This window comes from Camelina sativa, chromosome 5, assembly GCF_000633955.1.
Source record: "Camelina sativa cultivar DH55 chromosome 5, Cs, whole genome shotgun sequence".
In the NCBI taxonomy this organism is placed as follows: Eukaryota; Viridiplantae; Streptophyta; class Magnoliopsida; order Brassicales; family Brassicaceae; genus Camelina; species Camelina sativa.
The window spans coordinates 5,208,233-5,233,233 of record NC_025689.1 but is presented as its reverse complement, the minus strand read 5'-3'; the positions used below and the strand labels follow the sequence as shown (position 1 = coordinate 5,233,233).

Below are 25,001 nucleotides of genomic sequence, written 5' to 3'. Positions count from 1 at the left end.
TCTCTCTCTCTCTCTCAGACGTTCTCTCCTCTATAGAACTAGAGACTCGGAATCAGCATCCTATTTTTCCCCTTTTCTTTTTTGTTTTATTTTTTTCACTATTTTCCAAAAACATCTTAAACCGAATCGAAATTGAGTGATTGTGTTCGGTTTGTGTTGGTTTAGATATTTAATTTCATAGAAACTATACATTATGTTTTGGTTTTGATTTAATTCATCACAACAGGAATCATAAACCAAACTTAATTAGAGTGAATTACAAATAATTTTGATTATGGTTTTCGAGTTTTACAAAAAAAAAAACTGATAAAACCAGAAAAAACAGAATCTTAACCGAACTAATAAAGCAAACAATGTGAAGGTGAAAGCCGTGTAGATAGATAGATATTGAAGGGAAGCACATCTTTCGTGATCCTTCATGTGACACCTCTTGTTTGAGTCATCTCATCTCCTTCATACGCAACTTTTCTCTCCTACCACAGCTGCTTTTAGTAGGACCAACATTATTCCAATGATTCAACTACCATTAACATTCATAACTAAATTGGTTTCATCTTCTTGTAAAAGCCAATGAAACAGTAACAACATTGCATTAACACAAATTTCTGAACGGTTGTTTTGTTGAACTTGATGCTAAAGATGTTGATGAGTTAGGATCAACCATGGCATCAACTGCGGTCTATATAAGAAAGCAACATAATAGTTCAAATTAAAAGAGATTGTGATCAACTCCAACAAACATGGAATCTTCTATCTAATATTCTCAAAAAATTTATAGTAATAGACAGGAGATACCATAATCAGAGGAATATCCGCTTAGCAGCATCCAAAGTATTGCATAGTAGCATGGCGATCGTCATGGGTCCGACTCCTCCAGGTACGGGAGTGATAGCCGAGGCTACACCTAACGCTTCCTCGTAACATACATCCCCAACAAGACGGTAACCAAACTCACAGCTACTATCCTGCAATATTATTACACATCATCCTCCAATGTCTAAACAGCAACAATATAAGAATCCAAAGGCCAAACATTTGTTCTCTTCATTTAGCTCTAAAATCATTCAGTTTCAAGTTTTTTGTACCAGTGGGAAATTAATATAAGACTTTTTGATAAATTAAGGAATACTGGGAGATACCTCAACCGGACATGTTCCAACATCAATGACAACTGCTCCAGGCTTAAGCCAACTTCCACGAACTAAATTAGGTATACCTGCAGCTGCTATCACAATATCCGCCTTCCTAGTAATGTGCTCTGGATCCTTTGTAAACGCATGTACCGTGCTTACTGTCGCGTCATGCCTCTACCCAAGAATTTCATGAAAGACATCAAATGCATAGCTAATCAAAAAACGAAAAATGCTAAAACATAAGAACTCACTTGCACTATAATGAAAAACTAATAATACCTGCAATAATAAAGACATCGGTAGTCCAACGATGTTGCTTCTTCCAATCACAACAGCATTTTTGCCTGCTATTTCAACGCCTGCTCTTATCAACAACTCCACACAGCCTTTAGGAGTGCAAGATACAAACAGCGGTTCCCTCCCTCTCATTGCAAGATTCCCCATGTTTAATGGATGAAACCCATCAACGTCTTTCTCCAATCTCACCATATTCAAGATTTTTGATTCATCAAGATGCTGTACAAGATATCTTCCATTACTTGATGGTACTCATGAGAAAGAATAAAAAAGAAAGAAAAACACCAAAATGCAAGAACACTCTCCTGAAAAAAGATCTATACAAGTAAGATGATTCAGATGCTCTGTCGCATAATCTAATTAGATGCTTTACCTACCAATAATAAAGGAAACCGTATAGGGGAAAAATGTCATGTAGAGAGTACATGATCTATGAGACAGGCTATAACAAGCGAGCTTAATGGATTTGAATATGTATATATATGAATTGAGCAAATCTACAGAACAAAGTATGAAAAAACAAAGTACACATAGCTACTTGAACTCCTACCATGGAACTGACCTTTGACATTATCAACACTAAACATCCCCATCACTATGTCATGATTCATATTACACACACAAACAAAAAAAATGAGAAACATACTTGGGGCAAAGGAAGCTGCACAAGAACTCCATGAATAGACGTGTCTTCATTAAATTCTTTCAAGACACTAATAATATGTCCTTCACTACAATCCTCTGGCAATTCAGCCAGAACAGATTTAATGCCAGTTTCTTCACAAGCTTTCATCTTGTTGCGAACATAAGTTTGCGAGTCTCTTTGTTGGCCAACCAAAACAACAGCAAGACCAGGGACTTTTCCAACAGCCATTTTCATCTTCCCAACTTCACTAATAATCTTTGTTCTGATTTCCTCGGCTATAACTTTACCATCTATTACCACAGTCTTCTGCTCAGTCTCTGTATAAATGCATGTACACACACATAAAAATCACAACTTCAGAAGTCAACTCATACAATTAGAGAACTTTCTTGAAATACAACAAACAATATTACCGAAAGAAGCAAGAGGTGGAGGATCAGAGTAAGGAATCCAATTTTCAGGCAAATCAAGGGAGACAAGTGGAGGAGACACTAAGATGGAGCTTAGGTAATGAACTTCCCTTGTTGTCAAACGAATAGCCTTACTACTATGCGCCGAGGCCAAAGCTTTCCTCGCCATCAATAACATGCTCGAAACTAAATGAAACAGTCACTACTAATTCACCTAAAACACACACAAAAAAAAAATCATTGAAAGATTCCAAACTCAGTCAAGAGAACGTTAAACAGATCAGCCTAAGCTAAAATAAAAAAACCACAATTTTGATCCTTTTTAGCTCATTCCCTTCGCTAACAAAAACGAAATCGGAAAACATGAAAATACGGTGGAGGAGAGATTCACCAGTGTAAATAAGCGTCGTCAATGGCGTTGAAACGTCTCGCTAGGCATTCCGGAGTTTAGGATGCAACGAGAGTGACAATATAAAAACGATGACTAAAATTAATTAATTAAAATAAAATAAATTAACCACCGTGTGAGAAAGACACGTGTTATGATCTGGAGATAGATCTTGCAAGTGGGTTAAATAATCAAACGGTAGAGACAATGTCACACGTGTGGAAAAAGAGTTTTTTTTGTGTGTGTGTGTGTAATCGTGTATGTGTGTGTGTCTCTCTCTCTATTGCTCGTCCCAGTAGCAAAAAAAAGCAAAGGGAGAAAAAGAGAGACGATGCGATCGGGCAAAGTGCAGAAACACTGATTATAGTTCTTCTGCATTCTGCAAAACACAGATACACACGAAAGAGAGAGAATTTATTACTTGTGAGTGTGATTGTGAGTGTATCGAGAACAGAGACATAGATACAGAGAGATCTCTTTACCAACCTTTTTTTGGGGATCCAATGCGTTCGTAATTTGAGAAAGGCATTTAATTCAATTCTAAATCTGGGGGATATGAAAGGCGGAGGCGGTGGAGGAGGAGTTGGTGGTGGTGGTGGCGGAGGAGGAGGAAAACGACGGTGGAAAGTTCTGGTTATTGGAGTTTTGGTACTTGTGATTCTCTCTATGCTTGTTCCTCTTGCTTTCTTGCTCGGTCTTCACAATGGCTTTCACTCTCCTGGTATGTTTCTCTCTCTCACAACTCTCTTTGCTTGCTTGTGTTTTTTATTTTGCTCGATCTCTGTTTCCAGATCTAATCTCATCTCTCTTTTCACTTTTAGGATTTGTCACTGTTCAACCGGCTTCTTCTGTAAGCATTATTCTTATTTCTTTTATTCGTGTGTGTGTGAGTATTTGATTTTTATTGTTCTGAATCTTACCATTCTTTTGGAATCAGTTTGAGAGCTTTACCAGAATCAATGCTACCAAACATACTCAGGTATTCTACTTTGATTGATTCGATTACCGAATCTTCTCTCTTTTTTTGGCTGCTTCTCATCTTTTCTAACTTGCTTTTGCAGAGAGATGTATCCGAACGGGTCGATGAGGTTCTTCAAAAAATCAATCCAGTGCTTCCAAAGGTTGGTCCTTCTATTTTTGAGTTTTTTCACACTTGTTTTCAGTGTGGATTTATGTACTATGTGGATGTAGATTACTTGTTTTTGACACAAAGTTTAGATCTTTACCTGTACCCGTTAAGATTTAATAAGCCTTTATGATGGTTGGAAGTCATTCATTATCTTTAACACACTGCTCTCAAATTGACACAGACATTTCAGATCTGGTCTATTCGTATTTAATTTTCCAACTATTGAAGGATGTTTCTGTCATAAATGTGTGGCATTAGTGTTTCTCATTCTTCTCTTTTCAGTGATGTTAAAAATTTATAGGCTTTGTAGTTTGATTGCAGATAACATAGCTATCTGATCAACCTGATTTAGCAAAAAACACATGTTTGTCACAGTACTTCTGCTAGATGTCAATGCTAACTAATAGGAAAAAAAATTTAGATGCCTGTTTTTGATTATGGATAGCTATGCAAGATGCCTCATAATTAACCAACTTTTCTGTCCCAACAAACAAACTAGAGATCAAGTGGTTGTAGTTACTCGGTTGTTTTTATGTGTCATGTTGCTTAAGGGGTAGAAAATTTAGATGCTGAATGATGTTTTTTTATTTGACTGTCTCTTGAGCTTTAGAAAGTTGAAATGCTTTCATAAATTATTGTCACGTATCTCAACTTTTCTTGGGCGACGTAAAGAATTGGTTCCTTGTGTGGGAATGGTTAAACTACTTGTAACAAAGTTTACTTGTTTCCCATGCTAGAAAAGCGACATGAACGTGGGTTCCAGGGATATGAATAGGACAAGCGGCAGTGTATCTAAAAAAAGAGGTTTGTTTTACAAGTGTTACTTCCTTGAAATTCCTCTCTCATTATTATATTAAATGTTTCTGATTTGCAACTTTACGTCTGGTTCCTCGATTAATATGCAGGATTACCAGTGTCCCCAACTGTTGTTGCCAACCCAAGCCCTGCAAATGTACAAATGGATTAAGTGCTTCCGTAGTAGTATATCTCTCGCCAATCGTCTGAAGCTAACCCTATTCTGCTTTATTCTGTGAACAGAAAACAAAAACTGAAGCCACATATAAAGGTGTTCAGCGGACAATAGCGAGTGCTGATGAAAGTTGGAGAACTTGTGAAATGAAATATGGGAGCTACTGCCTCTGGAGGGAGGAAAATAAGGAACCGATGAAAGATGCTAAGGTGAAGCAAATGAAGGACCAGCTATTTGTTGCTAGGGCATACTATCCAAGTATTGCTAAAATGCCTTCTCAAGACAAGTTGACTCGGGATATGAAACAGAATATTCAAGAGTTTGAGCGTATTCTTATTGTAAGTTCACAAGATGCTGACCTTCCACCACAGTAAGTTCTCTATCATTTTGTGCTTAATCATGTTTGTACTGAAAGTTAGTTCCTTACTGGAAAAGATTTTGGTTGGAGTCTGGTAACTTGAATTTCTTCTAGTTTTCCGTTAGCTTGTCTAGATATCCTGTTTTCTAGTGTTTTACTTGCTTTCGGTCTTTCAGATGGTTTGTGTTATAGAAAATATTTATTGTAGCATTCTCTCCTCACCTATTCAGTGAGGAGCGCACCCAGAAATACTTCAATTTTGAAGCATCATCTGTCCCAGTATCTTAAACCAACATAAAATTTAATGAACTAATGTACTAGATGATAGGAGGGATGCCATATGTATGTTGTTTGTCCTCTATCTATCAGGAGAAGCATTTATGTGTAGAATCCTCTGCTATTTTCCTTTGATTGTACTTATTGGGTATTTCTTTCCGCTGTTGTGCAGGGTTGAGAAAAAGTTGCAGAAGATGGAAGCTGTAATTGCAAAGGCAAAGTCATTTCCAGTCGACTGTAACAATGTTGACAAGAAATTGAGACAGATCCTTGATTTGACAGAGGATGAAACTAGTTTCCACATGAAACAGAGCGTGTTCCTCTACCAGCTTGCAGTACATACAATGCCTAAGAGTCTTCATTGCTTGTCAATGAGACTAACTGTGGAACATTTCAAGTCAGCTTCACTAGAGGATCCTATTAGTGAGAGATTTTCAGATCCCTCATTGCTTCACTTTGTTATCATCTCCGATAATATACTTGCGTCGTCTGTTGTGATCAACTCAACGGTTTTACACGCAAGGGTATGTACTAAATCAGTTTTCATTACTTAGTATTTTTTTACTTTTTCTTGCAGTCATAAAACTCTGAATTCTAATTCTTGGTTGGTTATTGATGTTTCAGGACAGTAAAAACTTAGTTTTCCATGTACTGACAGACGAGCAGAATTACTTTGCAATGAAACAATGGTTTGTTAGGAATCCCTGCAAACAATCAACTATTCAAGTATTGAACATTGAAAAACTCGAGCTGGATGATTCTGAGATGAAATTGTCTTTGCCTGCGGAGTTTCGTGTTTCCCAACAGAATAGAACACACTATTTATCCCTTTTCTCTCAATCTCACTATCTGCTTCCCAAATTATTTGACAAATTGGAGAAGGTTGTGATTCTGGATGATGACGTTGTAGTCCAGCGAGATTTGTCTCCCCTTTGGGACCTTGATATGGAAGGGAAAGTGAATGGCGCTGTGAAGTCGTGCACTGTGAGATTGGGTCAGCTAAAGAGTCTCAAGAGAAGAGGAAGTTTTGATACCAATGCTTGCCTCTGGATGTCTGGTTTGAATGTTGTTGATCTTGCTAGATGGAGGGAATTAGGTGTTTCAGAAACCTACCAGAAATTTTACAAAGAGGTCAGTGTTCTGAAAAAAATTAACTTTTTAAGAGATAATTGAGTGATTCTGTGCGATGACTTACTTTTTTCATTTGCAGCAGATGAGTGGTGGAGATGAGTCGAGTGAAGCAATAGCATTGCAGGCAAGCTTGCTTACATTTCAAGACCAAGTTTATGCTCTAGACGACAAATGGGCACTATCAGGTCTTGGTTATGACCACTACGTCAATGCCCAAGCCATAAAAAACGCTGGCGTATTGCACTATAACGGGAACATGAAGCCGTGGCTTGAGGTGGGAATCCCAAAGTACAAAAACTATTGGAGAAAGCATCTGAATCGGGAAGATCGGTTCTTGAGTGAATGTAACGTGAATCCTTGATGAGTAAGTAGTTTACACACGGCCAATGCTTTAGAAGCAAGGTCACACGCAAAGAAAAGATTTTAGAGTGCAACATCTCATATTTTTGGGTCAATAAACCCGAAGGCATTGCAGGAGAAATGCTGAAGGGGAAAGAGCAAGCAGAAGCAAATACCAAATTGATTTTAAGAGACGTGATGACGGTGATTCGAAAAGCTTTGATATGATTAAAAAAAAAAGAGAGAGCATGTGAAGAACTTTGATATGTTGTATATGATTTTTTGCTAAGAGATGTGCCATTCTATTCTTTTCCTCTGCGTTATTTTCCAATTTGTCATTGTAGTTTCTGTTTNCCAAGCCATAAAAAACGCTGGCGTATTGCACTATAACGGGAACATGAAGCCGTGGCTTGAGGTGGGAATCCCAAAGTACAAAAACTATTGGAGAAAGCATCTGAATCGGGAAGATCGGTTCTTGAGTGAATGTAACGTGAATCCTTGATGAGTAAGTAGTTTTACACACGGCCAATGCTTTAGAAGCAAGGTCACACGCAAAGAAAAGATTTTAGAGTGCAACATCTCATATTTTTGGGTCAATAAACCCGAAGGCATTGCAGGAGAAATGCTGAAGGGGAAAGAGCAAGCAGAAGCAAATACCAAATTGATTTTAAGAGACGTGATGACGGTGATTCGAAAAGCTTTGATATGATTAAAAAAAAAAGAGAGAGCATGTGAAGAACTTTGATATGTTGTATATGATTTTTTGCTAAGAGATGTGCCATTCTATTCTTTTCCTCTGCGTTATTTTCCAATTTGTCATTGTAGTTTCTGTTTTATTCTTTACTTTTTGTGACGTACCAGAATAGAAGGCGATAAGAGTTTTTATCTATACTTCTCTCACTGAACCAGTTTACAGAGTACGTTCTCTCAGGGTCTTGTGTATTTAACCTTTGCTTTATTCACATCTGATGGGAAACACATTTGTCTCAACAATAGATGACTCAGGAATAACATGTTTGGAACTATTCTAACCCAACAAGAGCTTTCTTCTCAGAAACCAAAAACAAAAAACATCAGGTCTTATATGAAGGATTATCTATCCGACAGTATCTGCAGTTTCATTGCTGATTTGGACAAAACTTAGCTATGTTTCCAAATTCCAATGATAAGTTAGCTATTATCAAATTTCGATCTCGGTTTGTATAATCTCGATCGTTCTCAACATATGTGACAACAAAATAATAACATTTTGTTGCTTGATGCAGGAATCAAAACCTTGCATGATTCATTTGCAAGAATCATGCATGCAATTATATTCGTCGAAATGGAATCAAATGTCTCATAGTCATAGTTAAAGAATCAACTTAGAAAACCTTCATTCACATACTGTACCACACCCATATTTGATGATGACGGGCGAGGTTAGTATGAGAATATGAAACACTAAAAGCTAAGTTGAGGAATAAGGTTGGTACATATAGAGAGAGTGAGAGGAATCAGATTTGGTTAGGAAGACAGGAGTTATTAGGTTGTACTACATCTGTAATATATTAAAGAGAGAGAACATATTCTTTCATCAAAGTGCATGCAGCGCGTAAATCGTCAATTCATTTGTTTTTATGAAAGTGGGGGGACGACGTCTCTTACCATCTCAAAGGTCGTAATCAACTTTTGTAAATTACATATGACGCATAAACCGCAATAATCTTTTTGCTATTTAAACAGACGATAGATAACGAAAGCTTGAGATTTTTTTTTTAAAAGATTAATAAGGTCAACGTAAGTGGAACATTCATTATTATAACACAATGGACGTGGAAAAATATCATAATGAAAAATAGAATATGATATTTTCTAAGTTTAAAAAGAAAAAAATCTTTAGTGGGAATTTTCGTTGGGGATGGTTTTATTTTTCTTCCCACCGCTAATTGCTTATCAGCCACACAGCTCCCTAATGTTTAAATTATTTATAATCAATGATATATAGTGGTGGTCCTCCTTTCATCATATGATATTAAAAAAATCTTAAAACCAAAGATTGGTTCAAAACTCGATTTTTTAACTCGGTTATATTTTCATTGTCAATGTTTGAAATGATTATTTGTTTTAATGTGTAATATATGCTATCCACTCGTTCTTATCTTCCTCCACTAGATTACCTTTTCGTCGACTCAACAACGTCCATGGTAATAATAATAATTCAAAGCGTGATTGGCTAGCTATTAAAAATATGTTATCGGATGTTTAAATTATGATTGGACTAAGAGTCATCATGATGACCAGAAAATATTAGAATTGGGACACCTGCGTGAAGTTTGATCCACAACGTGATCTTCAAAAACTTGATATATCAACAATACTATTATACATATGATATGGTTTTCAGGTTTTATCTTAGAGAGTATAATGTATTACTTTCTTTCTTTCTTTTTGTTGGCCTTAAATATTACTTTCGGTTCAGAAACACATGTAGTCTGTTGTTGAAAAAAAGATACAAATAAAATACTTTCGGTTGAATTTTTGGAGAATAGTATCAGCATGATAATAGGAAATGAAAAAACATTAGAGACTCGCCATTTCCCATTATAAAAAGGATGCACACTGGAAATGTCGATGGATTATGGCCCGTAGGTTAGATTCTTTTCTCTTTTTTGTAGCTAGACAGTAGACAATAATATTCTCATCATCTTTTGATTAAATAAAATTTGTAAAGTCGACAAAGAGAGAAAGATTAGAGAAATGTTTAGACGCCAATAAAATGATAAAATAAAATATATGAGAAAAGTAAAATAAATACTACTGTGTTCGTGTAGAAAAGTACAAAAATAAATATACGAAAGGAATTTTCCGAAATATCCTTGTGTCATTGAAAAGAGCCTGTTAATAAAACCGTAATATGTTAAAACCCTAATTTAAAAACATCTTTCTATTTTGCATTGAATAAAATCGATTTAGTATATTTGTTATAAAATCAATATATAATTCTTGCAAAGTTACTTTAAAAACTAGAGCATATGAAAACTAGTGTTTAGTGTCAGATTTTATATTATACGAGAGACCATAAGCTATTTTTGTAGGGCCAATATTTGGTCAGAACAAGATTCAAACAACAAGGTTTCGTTATAATATTTTGTTGGAGTTTAGGTGAAATGCAAAACCGTTATTATAATAATATTTGATTATAGAAAGGAATCAATTCATTAATTTAATTACATTAATGCATTTAATAAAAAATTTGGACCTAAAAAATTAAAGAGAAGATATCTTATAGTAATAGACTGACAAGGACAACTCTCTAGTGGAAAACAAGAAGATGAGAGACCATTCTTTTTCATTTGAGCACCTCATTCTCTCTTTTTCTACGTTTGTATAAATAAACACGCAAACACCTCTTCTCATTATTCCCACATACACAACATCAACTCATCTTCTCCAACAACCAACAATCATCAAACACACATAGCAACAAAGAACAATCAAAAGAGAGAGATGACAAAAGTTCACCCTAAATTCCCAAACACATGCGACGTGAGCTTGTGTGATAGTAAAGCAGCCGCGGTTTTAACGGTGTGGAAGAAGTCCCTTCTCTTCAACTGCGACGGATTCACAGTTTACAACGCCAATGGAGAGCTTGTCTTTAGAGTCGACAACTACATGAATTGTCCTAGAGACAACATCGTCCTTATGGACGCTTCCGGTCTACCCCTCCTCTCCGTCCGCCGCAAGGTACTTTTTTCATTTCTTGATATTCTTGTCATGATATAAGACATTGCTAGTGATGTCATCCACAATTGTTATGGAAACTAATCTTAAATTTGCTTTTTCTTGTTAATTGACTTGAACAGAAGTTGAGTTTGGGAGATTGCTGGATGGTATACGATGGAGAAACAGAGAGAGACCCGATAATGACGGCAAGAAAGAACGTTAACATAATAACAAACCGGAGGACCTTGGCGTGGGTTAGCTCAAAGAGGACGGTATTGTACGAGATAGAAGGATCATACAGTCAAAGAAGCTGCAAAATATTGGACGAGAGGAGGAACAAGAAGAAAACAGCGGAGATCAAGAGGAAAGAGACGGTGATCGGAGGAGTTGCCTTTGGCAAAGATGTGTTTAAACTTATAGTTGAATCGGAGATGGAGCCTCGTGTGGCCATGGCATTGACCATCATCCTTGACCAAATGTTTAGATCTTCTTGAATTTTCTCTTCTTTTTTTACGGTTTAAATTTTATGTGTATATTAGTTACTTTTTGTTATGTAATTTATGCATTGTGTTCCTTTCTAAATGTACACATGATCAGAGACAACTTTTAGTGCAAAAAAAAAAAAAGACAGAGATAGTTTTCTTTATTTTGGCCTTTGGGACTACAAAAATGCAACTATCGATGGATATTTTTAGAGACGAATCAACAATGATGGCTTTGGTAGAGGCTGATGATGAATGATGATGATTAAGTCGGCTATATTTTATAATTTTGTCGGTCATGATTTGATGTCATGTAACCAGCAAAATAAATGTCTAATTTTGTTACTAAAATGATTTGATACGAATAGTCTTTAACATATTTGCTACAACAGAGTTATTAGTTTCTGTTGTAAGAAAAGAAAGACTTAAGTTTCATAATTTCGTAGTGAAGTAGTCCTATTATTTATTAATATCAAATTTTGTGCTTTGGTCAAACTAGAATTTAATAAAAGGACTTGCACTCCAGTAATGGAGGAGCTGTTGAAGGCCACCAAGACCGATTTAGCAAAAAAATCAACTACAACACTTCTTTAAGTGGGAAACAAAAAGAAAGCCTCGGATAGAGTGAAGTAAATTTTAAGCTAAGCTCGGTTATTAAGCCCTTTTTATTTGATAAGAAGAGACTTGGGAGTCTAAGAACGCATTTAGAGATTTGATGCAGCTAAGATGCCTGTATTGAACGGCTTCTAGTTCTAAAATTATATTATAGTGAACTTGCAAAATCATCATAGAGTAGAGATTTTGAACTTAAACAAGCATCAACTAATTTTCATCTCGTTGGAAGCACAAAAGCAATATTTTTGGGTTACAATCTTAATTTGATGCAAAACTTATACTACTATGATATTTGCACCACAATTACATAGTCAAGTTTTGATGCAAAAGCACAATATCATCACTTTATTAAGTTGGAGTTCCACAATTGCGATTATTCGCCAAAATTACCAAACTAGTTGGTAAAAACTACAATAGTAAATTACATAAATTCATTTCTCTAACTTTTTTAACTCTATTTGGAATAAAATAGTGTGATGTAATGTCAAAAACTAAAAAAAAATTGACGTTATAAATACAAAATTATCATTGTTAATATTTGCCGCTAAACGAAAAATTTCGAATCCAAAACTAAAATTTGAAAACCGCGTAAATAGTACACATTAGTGCTAAATCATGATTTTGACGTAAAACTTTATAAAATTAGAATTTCGCGCCGAATTGTAAATCATGATTTAATACCAAAATTGCGTTAAAAAATTGATTCTTAAATTGTAAAATTACATAACCAAAACTGTTTTTTCTTCATTGTACTCATGATTTGATGCCAAAAACCGCATAACCATTTTTTTTTCCCCAGTATATGTCTATTCACCGAGACATACACACACCTTCTTACACTTTTTAAAGCCCTTAAAACAAAAAAAAAACGAAAAAAATTAAACTTTATAGAAAGACGGAAAAAAAAAAAGTTGTCACATTGTATAATAGATTCAGAAAAATGTCATAAACCTAAACTATTTTGTTCTTATGATAAAATCCAATTAATTCCCCATAGATTCAGATTAGCCCATTTGGAGCCTTTAGTTGGCTGTTGTTGTTGCCAACAACAGTTTCTTCGTCATCACTTTTGAGATAAAAAAGCTTTAAAGCTTTTTTTGGATTTTGATTTGATGATGGAAGGAAGAAGAATCATAGCAAACCCTAGACCTTGCGGCGTTAGAAGAGTTGTCGCCAAGAAGAGGTCTCGTCCCGATGGATTCGTCAACAGCGTTAAAAAGCTTCAACGCCGTGAAATCTCGTCTCGTATGGATCGAGCTTTCTCAATCAGCACCGCTCAAGAGAGATTCCGCAACATGCGTCTCGTGGTATGTTATGATTTCTTCGATTTCGGTTAATTTGGTTCTCCTACTCCGCCAAAGTCTGAATCTTTTTTGTTGGGTTTTTGGTGGATTCAGGAGCAATATGATACGCACGACCCTAAAGGGTACTGTTTAGTTTCATTACCTAACTTGTTGAAACGAAGCAAAGTTATTGAGATTGTTGCTGCTCGTGACATTGTCTTTACTCTTACTCAATCTGGTGTCTGTGCTTCTTTTAGCAGAGGTACTTACTACTACTAACCCCTAAGTGTCTCTTTTTTTTGGGGTTTGTTGTTGTGTCACTGTGATTTTTGATGGGAGTTGTTGTTATTTATGTAATTGCAGATACGAATAAAAGGGTTTGCTTTTTAAATGTTAGTCCTGATGAAGTCATCCGGAGTTTGTTCTACAATAAGAACAATGATTCTCTCATTACTGTTTCTGTTTACGCCTCTGACAATTACAGCTCTTTGAAATGCAGATCCACTAGAATCGAGTATGTCTACTTACTCTTGTGTTTGTTGTGGTCTTCTTGAGTTAACTTGTGAAAGTAATGATTTTGTTTTGGGTACTGTTAGATATATTCTGAGGGGTCAAGCAGACGCAGGATTTGCTCTTTTTGAATCTGAGTCACTAAAGTGGCCAGGTTTTGTTGAGTTTGATGATGTTAATGGGAAGGTGCTGACATATTCTGCACAGGATAGGTATTTCTCTTGTCTTCATTACCCTAAATGTCTTGACTTGAAGTTCTTTCAACTGAGTCACAGTCTTGCTCTGCAGTGTTTACAAGGTGTTTGATCTGAAAAACTATGCATTGCTGTATTCCATATCGGACAAAAATGTACAGGAGATTAAGATCAGGTGACCTTTCTACATCTTTCTATGTGTCTCGTTTACAAATGTTGAAGTGAGTTGGTTCATAGTGTTTTCTTGATTGGGATTGAAGACTTGTGACTCTAACTTTGTGCATGTATTTTAACTTGCACCAGTCCAGGGATAATGCTGTTGATTTTCAAGAGAGCTGCGAGTCATGTTCCTTTGAAGATTCTGTCAATTGAAGATGGCACGGTTCTCAAATCCTTCAATCATTTGCTTCACCGAAACAAGAAAGTTGATTTCATTGAACAATTCAATGAAAAGCTTCTCGTTAAGCAAGAGAACGAGAATCTCCAAATACTTGACGTGAGTGGTTTTTTGTTCTTGGTTCAAGCTGCTTTATATATTTGCGTTTTTAGTTAATGTTTCTAATTGAGTATTTATGTTCTTAAAGGTTCGAAATGCTGAGCTGATAGAAGTGAGCAGAACTGAGTTCATGACACCATCAGCATTCATATTTTTGTATGAGAACCAGTTGTTTCTAACATTCCGGAACCGTAATGTCTCTGTGTGGAATTTTCGCGGTGAGCTTGTGACATCGTTTGAGGATCATCTTCTTTGGCATCCAGACTGTAACACAAACAATATCTACATAACAAGCGATCAGGATCTGATCATCTCATATTGCAAGGCAGATACTGAAGAACAGTGGATAGAAGGAAATGGTAAGTAGACTCATCATCCACTCTTTTAAATCAAGAAACCTCATATAGAAATGCTCTGATTTGTTGTTGTGCCTATTGAGACATTGTTGTGATTTTGGTTGATTATGCAGCGGGGTCAATTAACATAAGCAATATCTTGACTGGTAAATGCTTAGCTAAGATAAAAGCAAATAATGGCCCTCCTAAGGAAGAAGACAGCAGCAGTAGTGATTTGGGGAACTCCATGCAAAGGAGAAGTGTGGTTGCTGAGGCTTTGGAAGACATAACCGCTCTCTTCTACGACGAAGAACGGAACGAAATATACACAGGAAACAGACACGGCCTTCTCCATGTCTGGTCTAACTGAAGCTACCCGGCATTTGTTTCTTTACATTAAGCAGCTTTGAGGTTTCTGTATCTTGTTCTGTTTTTCAACTGTGTAATATGATCTGTAATTTACTGTGTTTGAGCAGCAGAATTGTGGTTGTAATGAAGCAGCAAATATTTGGGGGGGAATTTGGCTCCCCATTTATGTGCACTAGTATGATCATTTGTCTACTTAGAATATTAAATTTAAGAGATTGGTTTACAAATTTGATATTGTCATTTCTCCAAATATTAACAAGCGATCCATGATCTGATCATCTGAGACTGCAAAGCAGATTACTGAAGATAAGTAGATAGAAGGAAATGGTAAGCAGACTTGAATCAAGAAACCTTAAATGAAACTGTTCAGCGTGGTCTGATTTTCTTGACATTGTCGTAATTTTGGTTGTTTATGCTGCGGAGTCGATTAACATAAAAGCAAGTAATGTCCCTCAGAAGGAAGAGGCGTGCAATAGTAGTGGTGGGGAACTCCAAGCAAAGGGAAAGTGTGGTTGTTGAGGCTTTGGAAGAAGACATAAGTAACCGCTCACATGAATGAAACATACATGTATCAGCGGTTTACATTAATCAGCTTTGGAGATCTCTGTATCTTGTCCTGTTTTCTCAAATGTGTAATACCATGTGATCTGTAATTTACTTGTCTATTTGAAAAGCAATTGTGGTTATAACGTAGCAGCAAATAACACATTTGCTTTCTCTTCAATTGGACAAACAAGCTGTTCAGTTTCTTTTATATAAGTACAAATATCTCTTTAAGCACACAGAATAAGACACCAAGATGATGGTGGTGACAAGGAATTTGAGCCATCAGCTTCAAAACACCAAAGAGAAGCCTGATCCAGTAATAGAAGCTTGCAATTTGCCAGAGGTCAGAACTGAGATTTGTCAAGGCTGTCAAAGTAGGGATGATCCATAGCTGCTTTTGCTGAGATTCTATCAGCTGGATTGTACCTCAGCATTTGCTGCATTAGATCAAAAGGTTCAAACAAATTATCATCAACAAGGAACCCCAACCGAAAGAATCAGACTAAAGAGATCAAGTAAGCAAGCAATGGTCATAATATAGAAGAGCATTACCGTGAGAAGATCAATTCCTTCAGGAGATAGAGATGGAACAGCACGTGATAAGTCTTGCGATTCCCACTTTGGATAGACATGCCAGTCACGCAATGCCATTACACCAGGCCATTGCTGCTCAGTTGGTGTTCCTAGCAATCTCCATAACCCAAAACAAAACCATGTTTCAAGATATACATTAGATTGAGTCCCTATGATCTAAATAAGTCCACAAGAACTTAACCTAATGTACTAAGGTGCTAGACTGATTCCTATATCATTCATGTTACATACACACTAGGCATCAAAACTATGAAGCAAATAACCTGAAAATATGAAGTAGCTGCTGAAACTCAGAATCACCAGGGAAAAGAGCTTGCCTCCTAATCATCTCAGCTACAAAAAAAAAAAAAGTAGGAAACATCAATAACACAAACCAACAGGACAAAGACGATTTCAAAAGGGTATATATAAAACACGATTGAACACTAACCAAAAATGCAACCAACAGACCACATATCAACAGCAGTAGAGTAATGAGTAGAACCAAGCAAAACCTCAGGAGCTCTATACCATAACGTAACAATCTCATGAGTATAAGCCTTAAGAGGCACAGTAAAAGCACGACTAAGACCCAAATCAGCAATCTTAAGAATCCCTTTATCCTTATCCAAAAGAAGATTCTGCGGTTTAAGATCACGGTGAAGCACACCATGGCTATGACAATGAGCCACACCTTTCAATAGCTGAAACATAAACCTCTGCACTAGAGAATCCTCAAGCGGTCTAGGATTCGAACCTTTCCTATACAAATCTATAAATTTCTTGAGATCAGTATCGAGATACTCGAAAACGAGGTAGAGATTTGATTTGGGAGAGTTAGTAACAACAACAGGTGGAGACGACGGTGAGGATGAGTTCTCTTTGGATTGAAGAACATGTTCGACGCAGAGGAGACGAACGATGTAGATTGATTGAGAAAGCATCTGGAGAAGAGAGATCTCGCGTAGTGCCGTTGGTGGTATACCTTCTTCGTCCATCTCGAGTCTCGTCTTCTTTAGGGCGACGAGTTTGCCGGAGGTTTTCTCCATTGCTTTGTAGACTTTACCATAGGTTCCTTCACCGACCTTTTCGAGCTTCTCGTACTTGTCCATTGATGGATGATTTGATTGAGAGAGATTGTACTAAGATTGAGGATTTGAGTTTTGATTGGTCTTTATAAACCCTAAAGCCCCAATTTTGGATTTTAGATCTGGTAAGGCGCCTCTTTGGTTTAACGATAACGATTTTTTTCTTTTCACGTGTTTTCTCGTGTTTCCCGCTCCTTTAGGACTTTGAATCCCTCGCACGCTTCGCAGTTCGCACGTACCAGTAATATTTGATGATATGACTCTCAAACTCTCAAGCTCTATACATATGTAAATTTGCTTATAGTTGAGACTAAAATAATCTCCTACGAGAATGTTCCATTTTCAATTAAAATAGGTTTAGCACAAAAATATAACAAAATCGATAGGACAAACAAGAGAAATTATAAACCAAACAAGTATCAAAATTATTCAATAGATATTTGAAGAAAAATTTATTAATTAATTTATAAATCTTTACAAATATATTATTTTACCGGTTGAAATACATAAAACCCAAGATATATTCAAAAACAAAATGATCAAAGGTGATGATTAATCTTTATTAAGATTAATATTCGATATCAATTGATGACCAAATTAAAATTTTCTTTTAGAAGGTTGATCCCTAGAACCAACAAAAGAACTAAAACATGTTTACTGATCATGAGGGTTAAGCATGTGATGTAATATTATACTACTAAAACATTAGAAATACAAAATACTAAAAAAACAAACAAACAAACGATACCATGAGATCTATGCTAATATACTTGTGTGTTGTGATGCTCATTTATAGTTTACAAGGATACTAAAACACATGAAAAGCAATTACTTTCTAAACAATATATGAAGTCATGTAATTTCAGAAAGTCATAAAATCATCATAAAAAGTTCTATGTAATTTACATTTAAGGGATTAATTCTAAAATTTTTGAATGGATGAGAAAATAACTGTTTTTTATAAAAGTATAAAGAGAAAAAAAGATTAAAATTAAAGCAAAAGAATGTGTTTCATGTGGAATATAAAGAAAGTTGTCTATTACTATATATATATATATATATATAAAGTATTGGACAACAAGAACTAAAATGAAATTTAGATTAACAAAGTAAATGAAAAAAAAAAAAAAAACAATATTCAATGATAGGTATTGACCAAGGAAAGAAAATGGTGAGCTGAAAAACGGGTTATAAAGACTATAAAAGTTGATTAGATATGAACATCGGTTAACTGATTTACAATGGTCAACAAAGTTGTTTGCACTACCATTTTTTATTTTTTATTACTTCACTTAAAAATTACGGATTAGTATGATACTTTGTTTTAGTATAAACATATACGTAGAGGTAAAATCCATAATTTAATTGTGCGTTACATATGGAAAAAGTCTCAAACTCAAACCTAACCAATCCATCCCTACAAAAAAAAAACACTTTTATTGTAAATTATTAAATGTAATGAAAATAAAATACGTAATGTAAAGGCAAAAAAGACAGCTCTCTAATGTAATGAGCGATGGCATGGGTGACACGTGTTCAGTTTTAGCGGCGTTAAAAGATACGGTCTACGTAGTCTCGCACACACCCCAAAGTTTCTCCCCCGAGTAGTAGTAATAACAATTGTTAGTCTTCATCACTCATTTAAAATTACAGAAAGAATCAAACGGCGACGGTTGATTTCAACCTTTTGTAATAAAACCAGAGAGATCCACGCTGTCACTTTATTACACAACTCTTTATAGTTTCTTCTGTCTTTTTTTTTTTTTTTTTTTTTTTTGNNNNTATAGTTTCTTCTGTCTGTGAGTTGAAAATTACATTATTTTTATTTTTTTCTTTTTTTTCCCAAAAGATAAATAATTGTTTTTCTTTTTCTTTTCTTTCTAAATAATTATAAACAAAATAGAGGAAAAACCCAAAAAAGAAAAAAAAAAAAGTCTGGCGTCTTTCCTGCAGAATTCACATTTGGTGTCTGCTGCTGGCTTTCTCTTTCTCTCTCTACTTTCTGCGATTTCCATCAAAACAAACCCTTTTGCTTGGTTTTGGGGGTTCTTGTACAGAGAAGAAGATACAAACCCACACACACACACACACCCAAAACTCATGTCTGGTTTGTATAATAACTCCTCTTACTTCTCTCCTGCTCGAGCTGCTTCTCCTCAGATTAGAAGCACTCCTGAGATCGACAGGTTTTGTTTTCCAGACACTCTTTTTCTTTATTGGTTTTTTAATTGTGAAAAGAAGAAAAAAAATACCGATCTGTGTTGTGTTCTGTTTCTTTGTTTCTAACAGCTCTCAGTACTTGACGGAGCTTCTCGCCGAACATCAAAAGCTTACTCCTTTTATGCAGGTCCTACCCATATGTAGCCGTCTCTTGAATCAAGGTTCCTTCTTTTTTTTTTTACTAATTTTGATTCTGATTCGGATCTAAAGTTTTCTTTTGTTTTTCCCACACCACTAAAAGTGTATATACCCTTTTAGCTATCTCTTTCTTCTGTTTTCACCAGACTTGATCAAGTCATTTGATTTCTTACAAAATGTTCAATTCAGTTAATCTTAATTAGTTCAAAAGAGTGAGATCAAGTTCGTTGATCTGATTTTTCAATTTTTTGTCTGTTTGAATCCGGCATTACCTACTTTAGTAGTAGCCTCCTTTTAGAGTCTCAATTGACTTGTGTTGTTGTTCATACTACTTATTATAAAAGGGTTTCTTGATTTGCAGAGATGTTCAGGGTATCTGGAATGATGTCTAACCAAGGATTTGGTGATTTTGATAGACTTCGACACAGAAGTCCCAGCCCCATGGCTTCTTCTAATCTTATGTCTAATGTCTCTAACACCGGGTTAGGCGGCTGGAACGGCCTCTCTCAGGAGGTATCATCATCATCTACCTGTTTTTTTAATACAACCACTCTCTTTCAAAACACTAACTTATTCAGTTGTTTAGTTGGTGATCTGTTTTAAACCATGTTCTAATGTAGTCTAGAGTTTCACCTTTGCTAGAGTACTAGAATGCTTTTACGCTTGCTTCTGTTAAGCATTGTGAGATAAGCTAATACACTCAGTTTCTTACAGAGACTTAGTGGTGGAACACCTGGAATGACAATGGATTGGCAAGGTGCACCTGGAAGCCCCAGTTCATACACCGTCAAAAGGATATTGCGTCTGGAGATTCCTGTAGATAACTATCCTAATGTGAGTTGTCTTATTTATGTGTGTTGTTCATCATATGCTCCATCATAACCATCATAGATGGTAATATTTCTCAACTCCCCATTCTTATTTTCTCTGTTTTGTCAGTTCAATTTTGTTGGACGACTTCTTGGCCCTAGAGGCAACTCTTTAAAACGCGTTGAAGCTACCACAGGTTGCCGTGTATTCATCAGAGGGAAAGGATCAATCAAGGATCCTGAAAAGGTGAGATCCATGAAACATTTGGGAACTTTGTCAAACACTTTCACAAATTAACCAACCAGTTGAGTCCAAATTGGTGTTTTGGCGTTTATAAGAGTATTGAATAACATGTTTTCTACTCGTGTTTTTGATGATATAATGTAGGAAGATAAACTAAGGGGAAGACCGGGCTATGAACACCTGAATGAGCAGCTTCACATCTTAATAGAAGCAGATCTTCCAGCGAGTATCGTGGAGATACGTCTGCGACAAGCTCAAGAAATTATAGAAGAGTTACTAAAGCCTGTGGTAACACTCATTTTTCTCTTCCATTACTTTAAGTTATTTCTTGTATTATATGTTTTTGGTATCAGTACAAAGCATTAAGAGAATAGTCCTCGTCTTCCATGAAGGGTATTAAAATGAAAGGACACGTTTTTATTTTAGGTTTTTTCCGTAGCTGTTTTGTCTCAGTGAGACTATTAGTTATTACCTGTAGGGCCTCTATTGTTTTGTCTCAGCGTCCATATTTCAGTACCATTCTTTGGAGTTTGTGGTTAGTGTTCAATTATGCAGACATGTACATGTGTGACCACTACTGTGACGACCAACACCAGTCAAACAAAGTAGCGATTGGTGTATTCGCACACGCCAAAAATATGCCATCTTCTTTTCAAACACTTACATTGTTATGTCTTTTGACTATTCTTTGTTATCAAAATGCAAGCATAATAGAAAAACTTGGATTCCAAAATTTTAACAATCTTTTGTTTGTTTGTTTGTTATAATGAAGGATGAGTCGCAAGATTTTATAAAGAGGCAGCAGCTGAGGGAACTAGCGTTGCTAAACTCGAACAACCTGAGGGAAGAGAGTCCAGGTCCGAGTGGAGGTGGAAGCGTTTCGCCTTTCAATTCAAGTGGTAAACGCCCCAAAACTGGATGCTAAGAAGCGTTTTGTTTGTCGCGCCCGAAACAACATGCTCCTTTGAAAGCCTTATAATGGTTTCTTCAACCAAAAGAACATGTCTGCATGCATACACAGACGCACATGTGTATATTTTGGTTTCTCCAGTAGTGGCTGCAATGGTGGTGGTCTGGTCTTAAGCCTCCCTGGTCTCTCTCTGGTGAGTGGACCCTGTGTGGCCCTTTTTCCATTTTTCTTCCATTTTGTTTTTTTTTTCCTTTGATCGTCTTTATGAGAGACGACATCAGAGATTCATTACAGATGATTTAAAAAAGATTCATGCAAAAAAAAAAAATAAGGAAAAAAGAAGGTATGAGATTATATATATTATATATAGGGAGAAAATAGATGTGGTGGCTTGGGAGGGTAAAGGGCGAGGATTGAAAATTCTTATTGTAAAAACATAAACCAAAAAAAAAAAAACACATTTATTGGATTGATTCTTATCTTTTGATTTTTCATTTTCGAGACTTTGATGTAAAAGTTTGGTTCTTTTTCATTTTCAAATATTATATTTATTTGATATATTTTTTGTCAGTTACAATCATATTTTATATTTTAACAGGATTACTTTGCTACAAATGTTCGAAATTGCAAAACTAACACAATGTCTTTTCTAGAACTATGGTCTGATTTGTTCAGACACTGATTGTTGTGGAACTCCTGTGTAGATAAAGACCATAGAACTTGAGTTGAGACATACCCTTTTGTATGTTGTTGTACATGTAATTTGATTGGTAGTAAGAAAAAGTAGTTAAAGTAAAAAAGTCTTAGGGAACAAAGTACATAGGATTTGGAATCTTAAAGGTACGATCCCCTGAATATTCTCCTTGTAAGTCACTCCATTGGTCGCCTACATTACCCCAGATCCTGTAACCTTGTTCCATCATTTCCTTTCTGATTCTTGTTTTGTATGTTATTGCGCTTTGTCTTTTGTTATCTGCTGTCCTGCAAGTACGTAGAATATTTCGTCCAACATTGTATGTGACTTGATCTTCCAAAAAAAAAAATCTTTAAAATAATTAAGTAAGCCACTCTTACCTCATAATCAACCTTTCATAACCAGTATATCCTTGGTTATGCAAATTTTCTTGTGTAGCCTGACGAAGTGTCTCTTCATCTCTTCCGGTTACTAGGAAAACCTTGAAACCTGTTTCTATTAGTGTATTAAACAATTCAAGAACAGGTTGTATTGCTGGACACTCTCCTTTCATCGACCATGTTCTAAATCCGGTTGGATCATAAGGGTCACATCTACATATTAACAATTTAAACATATTATATGGTATCCAATAATTTTCGGATCATAGGTCTAGGAATGACGCGTGTACGTACCCGTATCTCTTAAGCCGATAGTAAAAGACATTTGACAAGCAAGTATCATCAACATCCAAGATCCATGCGTCCATGCCATCACCAGGAAGGACTATCTCATTGAGATAAAACTTGATTTGGTCCACAATTAACTGGACGTCTCTGTCATATTGACCAGCAAGCATATATACCTCAACGTAACGGAGACATTGCAGAGGAACAATGCGCCACAAACGTACATTGTTGGTCTCTACTCCTAGTCTCCAGCTTAAGCAATAGCTAGCACCATAGTTTCCGTCCATCGGCCATGGACTTGTGCTGGTTGCCACTGAGGATATTGTCAGAAAGATGAAAAGCAACGTTTCTCTCCTACACGTATGATCCATTGCTCTTGATTCTTCTACTTTATCTACGCACCCGTGAAGGTTTTATGCAAAGATAAGTAGAAATATGAGTAAAAGTGTGTATGGGAAAACTAGTGACTAATGAGCAAAATTTGTTAAGAAAGGAAATTGACATAATACAAGAGGAGAGACACAAAGATAGAGATCGAGAAAGAGAGAGCTTTGTTACTGGTGAAACAAGAAGACTAATGCTTGCAGTAATGCTTGAAAAGTGAAGATCAGAGTAATAATACCTAGAGTGGTGGTGGATCAGCTTAGTTAGCAATTTAGTATTGTAGTCGTGTTATAGACTAGTATTTAAAGAGTTTTGGTTCGGTAGAAGATTCCGGATGAGGTTTCATCCACTAAGTCGCACCATTTTTTACGACCAATTATCTTAAATTATGAGGTAAGCAAAAGTATTATTTAAATTTTTGAAATGGGGTCAAAACCAGCACCGAACATATTCACTAACACACATCTATCGCCACTATTTATATTCTAAACACATTCACATCCTCTACTCTCTCTAATAATACATCTTTCGCATTTACTAAGTGGCGCATGATATCTTTTAGTTAGTCCTATATAACACTATTACACTAGGTGGATGAGCTCACTAAAATAGGAAACGGCTATGCATAACACTGCATAGATTTAGTCCTCACTAATTTCCACGTTCATATCCAAGTTTTGGTTTTAACGATCATCTGATTTTGGTACAACATGTTACATTTGTTAAGTCTCCGAGCTCATGCAATATATTAGACAAAAAAAATATATATATACACAAAATTTACAATATAGTTTTAGCTAGGATTAGGAGGGTGTTATTGCTAATTATCAAGAAACCAATAGATACAAATTTGTCAAACCAACAAAAAATGGACCGACCAAACAAGATTGGATGCCGACAAGGATTAGATTGTTATTAACTTTTTGTCAACAGAAAAGTGGATGACACGTACGTTAGTAGTCTAATGGAAAATGTAAAGGATACCAACTAATGAAGTTTAGAGTTGTCTGTCAACACTACTAAATTGGCAAATTCCGTTAAGAGATGTTGCCTTTAATCATTAAAAACTTAAAAAGAATACTTCAACTACTTAACTGAAACATCACCATTGCGCAACAACAACCAATTATCTTATCTCTCTCTCACTAACGCTCCTTTGGATATCTTTTTTACTTCCACTCCTTTCTTTGAATTTTCATAGATTTGAATCCCACTCACAACACATTCTTTTTCTTTCTATTAACAAATTATTATTTTAGAAAATGCTAAGTGATTTATAATTTGTTGATAAAATAGGGGCGGCAACCCAACTCCTATCACCTAAACATTTCTTAGCAATTTAGGCGATTAAAATCTATAAATAGCTTAATATTATTATTAACAAAACTTCGTCTTCTCTAGCTTTCACTTGTCTCAATCATAATAATCTTATGATTATACTGAGCCGTCCATCTTCCTTCGTGGTACTTCTCTCTTACTGTATATAAGAGCCACCACCGAGCTCTTTCTTCTTCTTCGCTCTCTTCACTTATCATATAAACATATAAAAACCACAATCAAGAAGACTTGGCAGATGGAACCAATAAGAAAACCATTTGAAAATATAGCCTCCTGAATATTCAAATGATTACATTTAATTTGCACTTAAAACAGACCATCCA

At 35.7% G+C, this 25,001-nt stretch overlaps 7 protein-coding genes across 11 annotated transcripts; 4 read left to right on the top strand and 3 right to left on the bottom strand.

Moving 5' to 3' along the window:
* Positions 233-2,983, bottom strand: LOC104785602 (bifunctional protein FolD 1, mitochondrial). Of its 4 annotated transcripts, none has more exons than XM_010510854.1 (7): positions 2,878-2,983; positions 2,490-2,700; positions 2,077-2,393; positions 1,413-1,649; positions 1,140-1,307; positions 796-965; positions 233-679 (listed from the first exon to the last, which is right to left on the bottom strand). In XM_010510854.1, exons 2-6 carry the CDS (start codon positions 2,662-2,664, stop codon positions 801-803), a joined length of 1,062 nt encoding a protein of 353 aa, XP_010509156.1. In that variant the 5' UTR covers positions 2,665-2,700; positions 2,878-2,983; the 3' UTR covers positions 233-679; positions 796-800. The 4 variants fall into 4 exon arrangements, with proteins under 4 accessions (XP_010509156.1, XP_010509157.1, XP_010509158.1 ...); XM_010510855.1 differs by having other exon boundaries at positions 233-520; XM_010510856.1 differs by having other exon boundaries at positions 233-482.
* On the top strand, positions 3,430-7,966 carry LOC104785601 (probable galacturonosyltransferase 7). 2 transcript variants are annotated; one of them, XM_010510852.2, is made up of 11 exons: positions 3,430-3,595; positions 3,696-3,724; positions 3,812-3,853; positions 3,936-3,995; positions 4,741-4,807; positions 4,909-4,955; positions 5,042-5,343; positions 5,780-6,131; positions 6,232-6,738; positions 6,818-6,951; positions 7,432-7,966. In XM_010510852.2, exons 1-11 carry the CDS (start codon positions 3,430-3,432, stop codon positions 7,577-7,579), a joined length of 1,854 nt encoding a protein of 617 aa, XP_010509154.1. In that variant the 3' UTR covers positions 7,580-7,966. The 2 variants fall into 2 exon arrangements, with proteins under 2 accessions (XP_010509154.1, XP_010509155.1); XM_010510853.2 differs by lacking the exon at positions 7,432-7,966 and having other exon boundaries at positions 6,821-7,387.
* Positions 10,448-11,428, top strand: LOC104785600 (protein LURP-one-related 8-like). The gene is made up of 2 exons (XM_010510849.2): positions 10,448-10,803; positions 10,923-11,428. The coding sequence occupies exons 1-2, from the start codon at positions 10,567-10,569 to the stop codon at positions 11,274-11,276; spliced, it is 591 nt and encodes a 196-aa protein (XP_010509151.1). The 5' UTR covers positions 10,448-10,566; the 3' UTR covers positions 11,277-11,428.
* On the top strand, positions 12,775-15,293 carry LOC104785599. The gene is made up of 8 exons (XM_010510848.2): positions 12,775-13,186; positions 13,277-13,424; positions 13,526-13,676; positions 13,759-13,884; positions 13,961-14,041; positions 14,170-14,362; positions 14,451-14,721; positions 14,832-15,293. Exons 1-8 carry the CDS (start codon positions 12,992-12,994, stop codon positions 15,065-15,067), a joined length of 1,401 nt encoding a protein of 466 aa, XP_010509150.1. The 5' UTR covers positions 12,775-12,991; the 3' UTR covers positions 15,068-15,293.
* On the bottom strand, positions 15,791-17,410 carry LOC104785597 (cyclin-dependent kinase B1-2-like). The gene is made up of 4 exons (XM_010510847.2): positions 16,637-17,410; positions 16,470-16,539; positions 16,165-16,303; positions 15,791-16,049 (listed from the first exon to the last, which is right to left on the bottom strand). The coding sequence occupies exons 1-4, from the start codon at positions 17,295-17,297 to the stop codon at positions 15,957-15,959; spliced, it is 963 nt and encodes a 320-aa protein (XP_010509149.1). The 5' UTR covers positions 17,298-17,410; the 3' UTR covers positions 15,791-15,956.
* LOC104785596 (KH domain-containing protein At2g38610) lies at positions 19,200-22,088 on the top strand. The gene is made up of 7 exons (XM_010510846.2): positions 19,200-19,459; positions 19,563-19,654; positions 19,993-20,144; positions 20,346-20,465; positions 20,571-20,687; positions 20,829-20,972; positions 21,457-22,088. The coding sequence occupies exons 1-7, from the start codon at positions 19,374-19,376 to the stop codon at positions 21,607-21,609; spliced, it is 864 nt and encodes a 287-aa protein (XP_010509148.1). The 5' UTR covers positions 19,200-19,373; the 3' UTR covers positions 21,610-22,088.
* On the bottom strand, positions 22,188-23,603 carry LOC104785595 (acid phosphatase 1-like). The gene is made up of 4 exons (XM_010510845.2): positions 23,579-23,603; positions 22,963-23,350; positions 22,669-22,881; positions 22,188-22,575 (listed from the first exon to the last, which is right to left on the bottom strand). The coding sequence occupies exons 2-4, from the start codon at positions 23,325-23,327 to the stop codon at positions 22,398-22,400; spliced, it is 756 nt and encodes a 251-aa protein (XP_010509147.1). The 5' UTR covers positions 23,328-23,350; positions 23,579-23,603; the 3' UTR covers positions 22,188-22,397.